General features: G+C 40.1%; 1 protein-coding gene across 1 annotated transcript in view; it reads left to right on the top strand.

The window, feature by feature from the left end:
- Positions 1–13,119, top strand: part of LOC139652363 (potassium/sodium hyperpolarization-activated cyclic nucleotide-gated channel 1) — a 66,956-nt gene extending 53,837 nt beyond the window's left edge. Inside the window, exons 7-8 of the mRNA XM_071529418.1 lie at positions 4,170–4,334; positions 12,005–13,119. Of these exons, the coding sequence (XP_071385519.1) occupies positions 4,170–4,334; positions 12,005–13,119 (1,280 nt within the window). The remainder of the gene's footprint in view (positions 1–4,169; positions 4,335–12,004) is intronic.
- Positions 13,120–14,370: the final 1,251 nt, after the last annotated feature.

Raw genomic sequence — 14,370 nt, 5'->3', positions numbered from 1 at the left:
GAAGCAGACAATTAATGCTCCCATTTTATTAATTTGACTAAAAGATATGCGCTGTATCTTTCCAAGGCATGAGGGGTGCACTGCTCATTTTGCTATGTTCTGCTGGTGCCCAGCCACCTGCTCTTGCCTTCTGCCCAGCTGGTATTTTTACCCGTTTGTATGGCATTAGTGGATGAGCCCTGACTTGGGAGCAGCTGGCCGTGCCAGGCACCTCACTCTTCTCTTTCTCTCCGATGATTCACACACCCCTCACAACCAGGCCAAACTGAGGCTAGAAAGAGAGACAGAGAAACTGAGAGAAAGAGAGAGAGTGACAAAACCAACCCCAGCCACAGGACACCATTAGCATACTAATGAGCAGAACGTCTGTGAGAACAGTAGGCCAAAAAGCACCTCAGACCATGGTCAGTTCTACATCTGCATGCTAAGTAGGTAGCATGCTAATCACTGCTGGACCTGAGTGAATGGGATTACAATAAAGGTACACCACAACTCTGCAGCAAAGTCACACCGACACCCAGGGATTAAGAGAGTATAACACTAGGACACTGACAGACAGCCGATGAAAATCCCTTTTGGGCTTGTATGTCTTAGTCACGTGGGACTCCCCCTCCTCGATCCCTGCCATGGGGGAGAAGGGGAAGGGGAGCTGGTTACCATGGGAGTACATGACACATGAAGTGACGGCAAATTACCCACAGTACCCCTGGGGTCAGAAGTGACAGTGGCTTTGTGACAAGGCAATGGACATGTGTCAGACCGCATCATGTGAAGTGTTAACAGGACCTTTCCTTACGCACGTGTGTACACACACACACACACACACACACACAGACACCTTGGAACAGGCTGGTAAGTCTTCCAGGTGACAGTGCTAATGGGGCTGTGTTTCTGTTGGGAACATTGTTAAGTGACTATCTAGTCCAGGACGGGAATTTTGTCAATTTTGCCACCTGCCAGGCACAAAAGCTGAGCAAGATTTTTTGTTGCAAAAAGGCTAAAATGTACTGTATGTAATACATATCTGTCTTCTCTATAACCTGTGAGAAAGAACATGAATGGTATTAAAATATAAATAGCTTTTTCAAACGTACACATCAGGCAATTACAAAAGAGTTACTGTATATTCAAAAGATCCAGCCTGCACTATATAAGAATGTTTAAAATACAACACAAGGTAGAAGAGAACTCACAAATATCATACTCCTGCACTTGTCTGCCTTTTCCAGAGCCACGTTGGCATGACACGCTGCAGCAGGAGCATACACACTTCTCCATGATTCAGCGCTGTGCTGTTGTTATTTTTTTTCCCAAATGTGCAACCTCCTAGCTATGGTTGCAGGCCTGGCAGCTGAAGTTGGTTCTACTGTCAGTTGCAATTATGCATAATTATGTGGAGAATGGCAATTTAAGAAATAGCTTACTGTGTTACTAATGTCCAACTACAGTAATAATTTGGTTGGACTGGTTGCATCTGTGTTAGATTAAAGTTTCTAGCTCTTACTTTGACCAATATGAATTCAAATGACAAGGCAAGGCAAGGCAAAACAGTAATGAGAGGCCCCTGATGTTGAGGTTGACTGAATACATCCTCAAGGTTTTAACTGTAACTGTGGGTTCCTGCCCTGGTCCAGTAATTTGTCATGTCAACAGTATGTCTTCTTGTTCTCAGTTCACCCACTCAGCCAACTTAACCTGTCTTTCTGGACCTGGGCCGCTGGCCGCTCACTGTCAAGTAATACAATTAAGTCTGGATGTAGCCACACACTGTGGCATGCCAGCTCATTAGTAGTACAGTACTCTCTCTGGGATTTTACACGATATGGACTTTTCTCTCTCTCCCTTGCCCTCTCATCTGTCTGTCTGTCTCTCTTCCCCCCTCTCTCTCTCTCTCTCTCTCTCTCTCTCTCTCTCTCTCTGTCTCTCTCTCTCTCTCTCTCTACCCCGCTTTCATGTTCTGTTATTGAAGATGTGAAGATGGATGTAAACAGGGACAGGTGCTTTGGACTGAATTTTGCAGCATTTTACACAACATAGATTTCTCTCTCTCTCTCTCTCTCTCTCTCTCTCTCTCTTTCATTCTGTGTGTGTGCCTTTCGGTGTTAACAGAGATTTTTCCATTATAACAGCACTAACACCTTCTTCACACCCGCAGCTTGACAGTGCTGTTCTCACATCTTGCAGGCTCCCTGTTTTCACTGAGGAAATCGGGCCTTGTGAATGTCAAGGGTTACCATCCAACTAACCGTAGCTCACATTTTCATTCATTTACTGCTAGCTAAAATGAGATGGGCCAGATCACACTCCCTTTGATGTATAGTTCAGCCTTTTGTGTAGAAATGTTCAGTGTTTCCTTTGTAAGTGGGTGCTCTGTAAAGGTCCTTTTCTGAGAGTGTTTCTGTTATGCATGGTTGAAATTGCCAACAGGCATATAAGATTTTGTTATAACCTATGTGAAATTAATATCATCAATCTGTGCATATACCATAATACAGTATAGTTCTGGCAGGCAGGAAACGGTGGATAAAATGACCTTTAATCGGTTAACTGTTCTTTACATGGTTGAGTGCGTCATCTGTCAACTTAACTGTGACTATTCTACTTCAGTTGCACCTTTATGGTTCTATACTCGACACATATGAGGTAATTCAGCTTGGTTTGTACATCCTGCCCAAGCGGCTAACATACCATCTGGTTGCATGGGGCTGTGCCAAGACATCAATACTGGAACAAGTTTCCCAAGAACATAAAATCATCCAGGATTTAATCATTCAGTCCTTGTGCTGTGGGCAGTAGAAAGAGACTGGATCCCTGTCTCTTACTAATATCATATTAGAAGCAAACATTCTATATTGGTCACTACCAACTATACTGTGGATGGGATGGTTGTTCGCAATAATATGACAGAAAGGCCACCACCCATATTATCTATGTTCTCACAGCTATCACATCCCTCTGTAGGGTCAGTGTGTGGTCCAGAAACTAAGTTCTGTTCTTCTGTCTCTTAAGCTTCTTTCAGATTACTAACCATATTTACTGACCAACTACAAATTGTGATCTGAGAACCAAAATCCCCACTTAGAGATGTGACAGTGTAGTAGAAGCACCAGCCTGAACAGACAACCCCCTTTATACTTGGGCTGGCGTTAACATGTCCAACTACGTCCCTTACCACCTCTGATGGAATTGTAGTCAGATTCAACCGACAGCATCAGCTAACTGTGTAACTGCAATGCATCTTCAATTCACATGTCACAACTACATAAGTTGCTGGAGGATCCAACCAGGAAGCACACACGCCCACACAGTAATATTCTTCCCTATTGTGGATTGTCAGTATACTTGGATGGTGAACAAGTGAGAACAGGTGTTTACTGTCATTTTTCAAGGTGCCAAATATTACAAGGAAGTGACTTGTGTAGTTTGGCAAGGGAAAGAGAAATCTTCTGTGTATACTGCAGATGAATTTTAAAATCAGAGGTAACTGTAATCCATCTAAATCATATGTAGACAAAAACTGAATACAAGATGCGTGTTAATGCCTGATGTGAAGGACAACGATTGTTCTAATCACAAAACACAAATAGTTTGTTCTTTTTACTGATGTCAGAAAGCACAATCAATGATCTGGCATAGAGTTGCCTATGAAACAATATTCCTGTTTAGTTCTGCATCACATCTGAGAAGTGCCCACAGCATGATGCAGAGATGCTTGACGGGGGGTTTTGTGAAGCGAACCACTGTACAGTGTTATGGGACCATTAGCTCTCTGCGGGATGATGAATGAACTTAGCATAGTGCCAGTGACAGCACCGCTGATGGGCTTGTCATTTTATTTACATTCACATTATCTTCCTCTTCTGTACCTTTGTACTCAAGGTTCATCTATATGGTAATCTGTCTTCATGCTTTGGGCTGCACATCCAGTCTCTAGTATGATGATCTTTGTTAAGGACGGTAATTATTCACTGCGATGATTTCCTTTATGTGTGTTCCTAACCCCCTGCCTTTTTTCCTCTTTCTTTCTATGTGTCCCTCTGCACCCTCTTTCCCTGTCCATTGCTGTTTCTATATTTGTCTATCTCAAATTCTTTACCCCTCTCTCTCTCTCTCTCTCTCTCTCTCTCTCTCTCTCTCTCTCTCTCTCCCTCTCCCTTCCTGTCATACAGAGATCTGTCTGCTGACCAAGGGCAGGCGAACGGCTAGTGTGCGGGCGGACACCTACTGTCGTCTCTTCTCCCTCTCTGTTGACCATTTCAATGAGGTGCTAGAAGAGTACCCCATGATGCGCCGCGCTTTCGAGACTGTTGCCATTGATCGATTGGACCGCATCGGTAAGACCTGCCTACATCTGCTTCTCTTGTCTGATTGGTTGAATCTCTTGCCTGTCATTGTGCCTTGTTGTCTTGTCTCCATCAGTATTTGTTTGCCTTCTTCTTTCTTCATAATAGCATTGTGTCTGCCATCTTGTGCTGCATGATCTGTATGCTATCCTTTGTCTACTTCCTCCTCTTTCTTTGTCTTAAGTAACCTTAAAGAAAAATCCTTGTAACAAGCATTAATCCTTCTAAAGAACCAAAGTAGCATTTTGTGGATGGATTAACTGGAAGGCAGTGCATGTCGCTGTCCGGGAGGGAGTCAGGTCGCCCCCTCGTTGGTTTGGTGTTGACCCCCCACTGGATCCCAGCGAGTGGATGGAAGCTAACCTCACATGCATGTGCCTCCGCCCCTCTTTCCACTCATCTGCACACCTGGGTATGAGCAGCACCCCACCCCATGTCAGACTTCTTGAAATAAACCAGACAGTAGCCCAGTAAAAAGAAACTGAGCTGGGCAAGGTGACACCAGAGAGTCGTTAGAGCTCTCTTCCAGGTCTACTTAGTGCTTCTACCAGGTCCAGCCCAGTTTGTAAACAGGCAGGACCCCATATAGTTTCACACAACTAATCCCTCATTGGTGTCTCCTTTTCAATCATGTCAATAATGCTTCCTTACCTTATTGTCTGATAGAGGAACATTTATAGAGGAACTAGGCCATGACTGACTGTAGCCAAAGGAAAATTAGTGATAATGGTTTAAACGCAAACAGATTTGTTACAAATGAAAAAGGGGCACATGTATGTAATACAACCAGGGCAATTATTAGTTGGGTGCCAATCCATAATAGATTTGATGTAACTTATAGATCCATGGATTCATTAGTGTTGCACATTTTCCCACACCTTTTCAAGAATATTTACAGTCTACTCTAACACACGGAATGGAATTGACACATTTAATAACTTGAACTGGGAAAAGATTATATGATGATATGGAATTGTTGTCTGAAAGGTTCATGCTTCAACTCACACTCACAAGTAGAAAGTATATAGCATCTTTGCTTGTAGACTACTGCATTAGAAAATGCAATGTATCTCCTTGAAACAGTGCTGTTCCCCTTTTATAAAATTTGATATGCATCCTCTTTTTCTAAGACAATCATAATGCTGTATGTTTCATGTAGAGTAATAATCAGTCATATTATGGTAACCTACATTTCATTTTCACATTCAGGTCTCACATTCAAGCAGGAAAAGGAATTTAGTGAATTTTAAGTGCATAATGACGATAACCTTTAAGTTATCAACAGCCCATCTACAGTAGCTCTAATGTCTTTACTCTTTATGGGCAGATATGTAATTTGCTAGTGTTTATTTTCATCTTGTCTTGGTGTCATAGATACTGCATACTTTAAGCACTGTTATTATCAAAGGAACTTAACAAAACATGATCCTGAGGGTTTCTTCTCAACGTGAAAAAAGGCAATTGCAGCTTCAAAGCTTCATTATTCTCATAATTATTGAATACATGAATAGCACTGATTGATTCCTATAGTAAGTTATCCTGCTGATCTTTTCGCTCAGCTATTGTTAGCTGAGCTGTTAATAAGGTAAAATGTTAGGTGGTTAAGTTTGTCTCCCTGTTATTAATATTGAACCAGAAAGCATTCAGATATCACCTGAAAACAAAAAGACAAGGTGAATTTGCATAACGATAGTGTGCCAATGTTGTCTCAAATCAGTGGTTAAGCCTGCAGTCTGTATCTACTTCCTTATTTGTTATTGTTGTTGTTTTTCTTTGTCATGGCTTTGTTTTCGTGTGTTGTTTTGCCTGGTACAGGCATGTTGATATTGAATTGCTTTGCAGCCCTAGCATTGACTCAACATTGAAATACTATTGTGGCAGGCAAGTCAGCATCAATCCATAAACAATATGTTTATGATAAGACCGCTCAAATGCAATCAAAATCCATCAAAAGATCTGGTGTGTCTCACTGTTGAGAAGAATACCATCTTTTGGACACCCAAGTCCTTATATTTGGACTAACATAGTACTAGAATACATAAGCTTCATTTGCCCTGTAGTTAAGTGTATGATCTTTCTATGCTGTGCCCTTCAAAACATATGCCCTTTGACCTAAGCAGTCGTGATCTACATTTGCCCTTTTTATGTGAGAACTAGCTATGTTGGCTTTTTACCGGCCAGCAGTGTCAATGTGAAAATGAGAGCTGCCCACTCTGAGTAACACTTCTCCCTAATACAGAAGTGTTGTGGATTTGATCCATTCATTCAGACTTATCATTAAGGGGGTTTTGTCTCATACAAGGGAAAATACAATGTCATGATCCGTGCTGGTTGTATCGTTTCTATATATGAACTGCATTTGGTTACATGCTTGTCTCGTTCTAAAAGGAAAGAAAAGAAAAGTAACCATGCTTTGAAACCAATAACGTGTTGCACATTTGACATTATCTTTTATCTATCTAAAAATTATTTGACCAGGAGTCCGTCTTGAGACGAGCACATCTCGTTTTCAAGAGTGTCCTGGCCGACGAATAGGCATCAGGTAAACACTTTATTCCAATTCCAATATTCGCACAGGGGGAAAATGACCTAGAGGCTTGCTAAAATGGATCCGGTCTCAAATTCATTCTCCAAGAACATGACCTCTTGTACAAGGTTACGTTAACTGCTGAATTCCTCTATCAGTGACACATAACTCACGTTACCCACACTAGCTGATTTAATGTCCACATTCAAAATATCAAAAATTAAGACAAGCATCAGGAAAACAAAGATATCTAATTCAATGATATTTATTTTGTAACATATGCCATATTTATTTTGTAATATATTTGCATTGAATAACTGTGGATTATAAGCACATATTCAGCACTATTGATGTCTGACATTTTTATTTAATCTTTGAATCCTTTGTTCAAAGTATATTCACAAATGAAATCATGTCTGTCGATTAGTAAGTCCCCAGAACTTTACTAATGCAATGCCACACACAGTTTTTGTTACATGTAGAAATCCATTTCATTATTTTCTCATGTGTTCACCAGTAGAAAACGTTTGTTTCTGGTTGTCTGACTTGTAATGTGAATTCTGTGATGGATTTTTTTGTAAACAATTGTGAAAAAGATTTGGTCCCTGTTAAAATGACTTAGAAGAGATGCAGCAGTTTTTAAGCTGCTTTATTTTAAGCCTATATTTAGGCATAGGACTGACATCATGCTGACCACCTGGTGAGGCACAATTGCTCAATGCTTGCACTCACCATACTCAAAATGTTGTACCTTTAATTTAATCCATTGATTATCTCAGTCAAGAATCATTTTCATACACACACACATACACCAGGCAATTCACCTGCTCTTCTCTCTGGCATTTGCTCTTTGGTTATACTGCACCATAAAGCCCTCAACAAGAGGAAAATACACGTTGATTGTTTGCATAATCATAAGCAGAAGAAAAATATCATGCAGCAATTCAAAACAGAAGAAACAAAGGAGTTTGGTAATCAAGCATCTGACAGATTATTAGTTAAATAATCTAACTGATTAGATTGCAAATCAGAGTAAAGAGGTTTTAATTTTGGTCTTTCTCTACAAAGCCCAAGTCTGTTACAGCAGAGGCAGGAATCAAGCATCTGATCTCTGTTTTGTCTCATCAGTCAATATCTGTGTGTTTAATTTGTACCAAACTGGGTCTTCATTATTTATGTGATCTTTGTTAGCATTATGATGTTTTTGTTTGTTTATTTGTTTGTTTGTTTTGTTTGTTTTCTTTTCAGATTGTTCATTCTGATTTGTTCAAATTTCAGATATGGGTCAATTTTCTATTCAACCGTTTAAATTATATTGAAAACTTGTTTTAGCTTGTCTGAAGTGCAAAATGGATGAGGTTTGCATGTTTTAACCAATCTCATTAGTTCTATTGTGCCACAGGAAAGACAAATCAATAACAGAAAAGTAATTGTATCAATTCCAATGGGTAATTTGACCCATATCATATTTTTATGTCAATTTGGCAAGTTTTGTGTAAACAAGAAACTTTTTATTTGTGTAAAGAAGAAACTTTTTATTTACTTGTGACTGGTGTTTACATGTTTTTTAATGTGTTCAATGTTTTTTTTATTGTTATTTTGAGGGGAAAGGCCTGCTGAGAATCCTCTCAGCATGAACTGGTAGTTACTTACACTTAAACAGAGATCTTCAGAAATGTTCCAGTGGCTTGGTAAAAAATAGAGGCATCACTGATTGACATTTTTGATGCCTAACCAGTGGCGTCGCTATGGGCTTTCTTCTGGGGAATGTTATGAAATTAGCTCAGGAGATCAGGAAATATATATGTCAAATATATTTGTCAATCTTTACATAGTTCAAAATGTCTGTTGCCTCTGACCATCCTCGCTCCATTATGAGTCTGTAGAGATTTGTACTGCACAAAAGAGTGTGGGGTAAGTTTGATTTAGTGGTCAGAGCGGGCCGGGTATTTTACGTGAAAATCAAGCTTTGGGTGTGTGACGGTTTTTTGGTGTGTGTATTTGGTAGGAGGCTCTGACGATCACTGTCATGTAGTTTGAGTAGAACTAAAATGCCTCTTGTGTCTCCAGTCTGCCAGTTAGTTAGTCAGTTACTGAAGTAAAGATTTGTCAGCTACATCCATTCAGCTCTATTTGTTTGGACTGATGAACACTAAATGCAGAAAAACAATTTTCCTTTTTTCAACTTGAGGCATTGCTTCCCTTAAATGTGAGAAAATGTTTAAATGTGTTAAAAATGAGATTTTGAATTGGCACCTCTATATAATGTGCAGTGGACTCCCTCAGCCATTCAGAAAGGATTAAGACTTTTCCAAAGCTTAATCGTCTTTGTTACTACAGCAGTGATGTAGCATGGAAAAGTATCAGCTTTCTGAGAGGAGAGGAGGAGAGGTGAAATCACTTGCTTCTTAAAATAAGTTATGCTTAAACTTAAGTTTCCATATTTAACAAGCAAAAGCAGATTGCTATTAGGTTGTAATAATATTATGAGGTAGTGAAATGTATAGAGGCACAACCTTTGATTAAATATAAATAAATATAAATACAACTCAGATTGGATTTAGAGAGAAAGACAGATGAGGAGTGGTGAGCACATACTGTGTATATCATATATAGCCCTTAAAGTTTTGTATATTCATTGATAACGGTGTCTCTCTTTATCTTTGGCACAACCTGAACTGAACAAGAGAGAGGAGAAGAGGACAGAGACAAAGAGAGATGAGGGGATGAGAGAAATAACAGGAGGCAAGAGAATAATTTAGCAGGGAAGGAGAGAGGAGCAAGACAGTAGCAGATAAGACAAACATTACAAAATATCAATGTTTACTTTGCTGCTTCATTTAGACCTGTGTATGTTCACGTCCAAGTTGACCAGATTGATGCATTTTGCCGATGCCCCTGTATGTTCTGGGATCTAAACAGCGCCGCTGTGCCCAACTGCCTTCTTGATATATTCAGATGCTGCAAACTCAAAGCCCTCTGGAATAGGCTCTGTGAGATGACTGCGTTATTTCCTTAATCCCCATAGGTTATGTTGTGCTATGTAAAAATAACATATGTACATGTGTTATCCTTCCCATCTACAGAGTTTAACCCTGTCGCCTTTAAAAATGCCATGAGGGCAGCCTTGTAAGTTCACAGTAGTCTTATAGTCGGTGTCTGGTGCTAGTTTTAGCTGTTAACCACCCAACCCTGTAGTAACCGATGGTAACTGATGCACTCCAAGTGATAAACTTCAAATGAAGAACTAGATTCAGAGAAATGGCTGAAGACCTAATAGGAATACAGTAATTATTGGATACATCATTGGAATATTGGATACATATTTTAATTTCAGTGTTATCCTCATATAATCCAAAGTTATTTTAGCAACACCATTTTGCAGGTTGTTGCACGATGTAATGTTGTTACTTTTTGTTGTGGACACTGATTGTATCAATCCACTATCAGCTGAGAGATCCTATGTTCTGCAGAAGTCCTATGTTACAGCTGACTGCATGATTTGTTAGCATCCTTGAAAGGAAAAAGCAGTCCAGCATAATATTGTTAACAGTAAACCGAGGTGCAGAAATGTTCTGTTCTCAAGGTCAGGGCTTAATGATTGATAGACTCTGGCTAGAGCCTTCAGCACATTTAAACTCTGTCATCTTTACCAACAAAGGAGGTTTTTCAGACTGCTGTTCCACAAGGAAAGGTCAACAATATAAAGGAAATATCTCCTCTAAATAAGTTTGGACACATTCATTCAAAGTGAAGAGGCCAAATAGAACTATAATGTGCAATTTGATGTGACAATATTAAAAAGAATTTGTATGTCAAATGGGGCAGTTCTCTTGTCAGATGTTCAGTTTCAAGGGGCCTTTCATGCCCTTGGTACCACTCAGCATTTTACCACAGTTTTGCTCCCAAAGCCACAAAACTGGTTGATCTCTAAAGTAGCCATCTGTCAAGCCCTGATTATCACAGTCCTCATGACTTGTGACAGGCTTGGAAAGATTTTCACGCCCATGGGCTCAAAATGCCCTTTACAATACATAGTCATAGCACTTACTGTACTAAAAGCAGTTTGTTTATTGATTTATTTATTATCTGTAAATATAGGTAAACAAAGCTACGTAATAACTCTTTCATTTTGGGTACAAATTGGTTGATTTGCTAATGTGCTCTCCAGCATAGCAAAAAACATATTTTTAGATAATGATCTCCAGTGAATGCCAAGCAAATTTGAATCATAAAGATCACAAGGAACGTTATATTGCAAACTTGTAATTTTAAGGTAAGATGAGTTGGTGATAAACATCCCAGTAACGTATTTAATGCATGATAATATTCACCATCTGTGCCTATTGATGGTGCGGTAGTATGTTAGAATAGCAGATTGTCTGTTTTTGTTTGTTTGTTTGTGTTTAATTTGCCTTGTTTTTTAAAAAGTGGTTATTGTAGTATCCTTGTGATGTGTTTTAGGTGGATTATCATTGTCATTGTGATTTAAATAGAATGTGCCTTTGCGTTAGATTAGTAGATTTAGTAGATTAGTAGATTTTTTCCTTTTCTTCTTGAAACAATAGCCTAATATTTGTCTTTAGTGGGTACAACTTAACAGTATTCTTTCGTATTTCATTATCTTCACATCAATATCTTCACAATCTATGCTATCACACGTTACACTGTCAGTAATCTATGTCTCCTTATGTCTCCCTCACTCTTCTCAAGTATTATACTTCCCATAGTCATTGTCATTCAATGTCCTTCACACTTCATATCCAATTTCACGACCCTTACTGAACTTAAAGATGCAGTTTGTAAGATTTTAAGAATTGAAATACCTCAAAATACAAATTTAGAGGAATCAACTAAATGAAGCTCCTCTGTGAATGCATTGTCATAGAATCAAAATCACTTTGAAAGTCTAATGTCTAGGTCAGACGTGTGCAGCTTGGCTGTTTAGCCAGCAGACAATTATTACAGGTAGTAACAATGTATAAGACAGCATGCCCAAGCAAATATGCACCAACCTTCCTAAAAAAACATACAAACTGCATCTTTAATGTTATTGTCCTGTATCCTGCGGTTTAGTGCTGCCAAGGTTTGCCATGGCTGTGTGCGCTCACCTCTACTGATTGCACCCCAACAGGGAAGAAGAACTCGCTGCTGCTACAGAAGTTCCAGAAGGATCTGAACGCCGGCGTCTTCAACACGCAGGAGAACGAGATATTGAAGCAGATTATTCGTCAGGACAGGGAGATGGTGATGATGGTGGACCGCAAGCAGTCGGTCACCGGGATGAACTCAACACCAATGTCTGGAAACTCCATCATTAACTCACCAGCCCAACCGCCCTACGCCAGCTCCTTAGGCAACAACCAGCTCCAGCAGTCCTCTGTACCCTTGACCTACAGTGCTTCAGCTATTGCCAATGCCTCTGCTGCCCGCATCCTGCCGGCCGCCGCCGCCGCTGCACAGGGGATGTACCCTGTCCCTAGTGTTTCTCATGGCAACCTTAATTCTTCCTCGACCAATCCTCAGACCCCGCTCCAGCAGCAGGGGGCAATCATGTCGCCCTGCTCCTTCACGGCTGCCATGTGTAGCCCACCCGTGCAGACCCCTCTAGCTGGCCGGAGCTTCCAGTACGGCTCGCCCACTGCCTCCCAGCTGTCACTCATCCAGCAACCCATGCCCCAGCCTCCTCTATCCACACAGCAACAGCTTGCCCAGCAACCTGCTGTGTCATCTGCAGCCGCAGCCTCGGCAACACAGCAGCAACAACAGCAGCAGCAACAGTCACCTCAACAGCAGCAGCAGGTCCCCTCGCCCCAGAGGGGAGACATCCACAAGAGTGCGCAGGCTCTCCAGTCGGGCAGCTTGAGTCGAGATGTGCGACACCTGTCGGCCTCCCAACCTTCCCTGCCACATGACACGTCCCTGGGGCCCAGAGCGCACCCAGCCTCAGGAGACTCTCTGGCCTCCATCGTGCCACCAGTTGCGGCAGCGGCAGCGATCCAGGGAATGGGTCTCCAGAGCGGCATCCGCACCACAGTGCCCCAGCGGGTCAACTTATTCCGGCAGATGTCATCAGGAGCCTTGCCCCCGGTGCGCTCGGCGGCGGCGGCGGCGGCAGCAGCAGCGGCAGTGGCAGCAGCAGCATCATCCACAGCCCAGCACAGGGAATCCCCTGGTTCTAGGAGAGATTCTGTCTTGAGCAGTACAGAGACCGAGCAAGACAAAATGCGTTTCGCATCGAATTTATGATCCCATTTTTTCCTTTTCATTTTTTTAACTTCTATATGTTTCAATTCATTTTTAAAAATGGAGATACAACAAAAGAGATGAATATGAGGAACTTCAGTATTTTTGTTTCTCTCCAGTTTTCTTCTGAAAAGATAACCTCATAGAGATCCTGTACAGACAGCCCTTGTATAATATTTTAGACACATTGTCTCCCTCAACTTAAGAATGTATATTAAACAAATCTATAATTCTATATATATAATATATATAAATATATATGTATTATATATATATAATATATATAATATGTATATTAGACAAATCTCTATATATAGATAGATTTGCTAGTATTACATATATATATATATGTAATATATATATGTGCGTGTAAATCCAACTAGAATATTTGGCAATGGCTATTTAAAAGCTCTAGTATAAACATGAGTCTTCCTTTCTGAGAAATATAAAGAAACATATACAATGTATGAAGTGTTTTTTTTATTTGTTTATTTAATTTATTTATTTATTGCTTTCTGTTTTGTAACTGGAATGCATTGTGGATTCTGACAATGACTATTTCCTTTTCTTTTTTACCAGTGAGGGAGAGGAAAATGATCTTCTCCTATTAAGCAGCTTTAGGCACCACTGTGGAATAATAAATGCAAGCAACTTTTAAAAAAAATACTGTCAAAAAGCACACACTCACAAAATGATTCTTCTACCAATTTTCCGGAACCCTTATTTCAGAAGTCAACACAAATACAGTAGCTAAGTGTTATTGTTGCTCTCAGCAACACAGATACGTTCTCCTGAGCCACCACATCCTCACAGAGGCTCAAATACAGACCATGACAGTGTTATGGGTCCAAAGGGAATAGAATAATAGAAATGCTGCTTTCTTTGTTTATTTTAGAGGAGGATGGAGTGTGGAGAAAGATATGGATGGATGCTATTTTTTTTCTATTCCTAATTTCAGATGGCTGAGATAGACGTTATGTAATGTTGCTTAAAAATTATGTGTACATTTATAATATTTATAAACTAAAGATTATCACCATTATGCAATAGACTGTGATATAAAGATTACCTATATGTGTGTTGTAAATAGTTTTGTAGATCTAGTATTTACAGATACTGTGTGGTGCATTCTCAATCATAACAATGTCTTACTTCTATCAGGAACCTGGATATCATCTATATGCGAAAAAGTTAATAAGTGACAAAATACCTATGTTTCATTAGAGATAAACAAACCTTAATGCAATAGCTAGC

Source organism: Centroberyx affinis, unplaced genomic scaffold, assembly GCF_046629955.1.
Source record: "Centroberyx affinis isolate AG114_WGS23_722 - 3 ecotype Tasmania unplaced genomic scaffold, CSIRO-AGI_Caff_v1 ptg001787l_1, whole genome shotgun sequence".
Classification (NCBI taxonomy): Eukaryota; Metazoa; Chordata; class Actinopteri; order Beryciformes; family Berycidae; genus Centroberyx; species Centroberyx affinis.
This window is presented reverse-complemented; position numbering and strand designations above follow the sequence as displayed.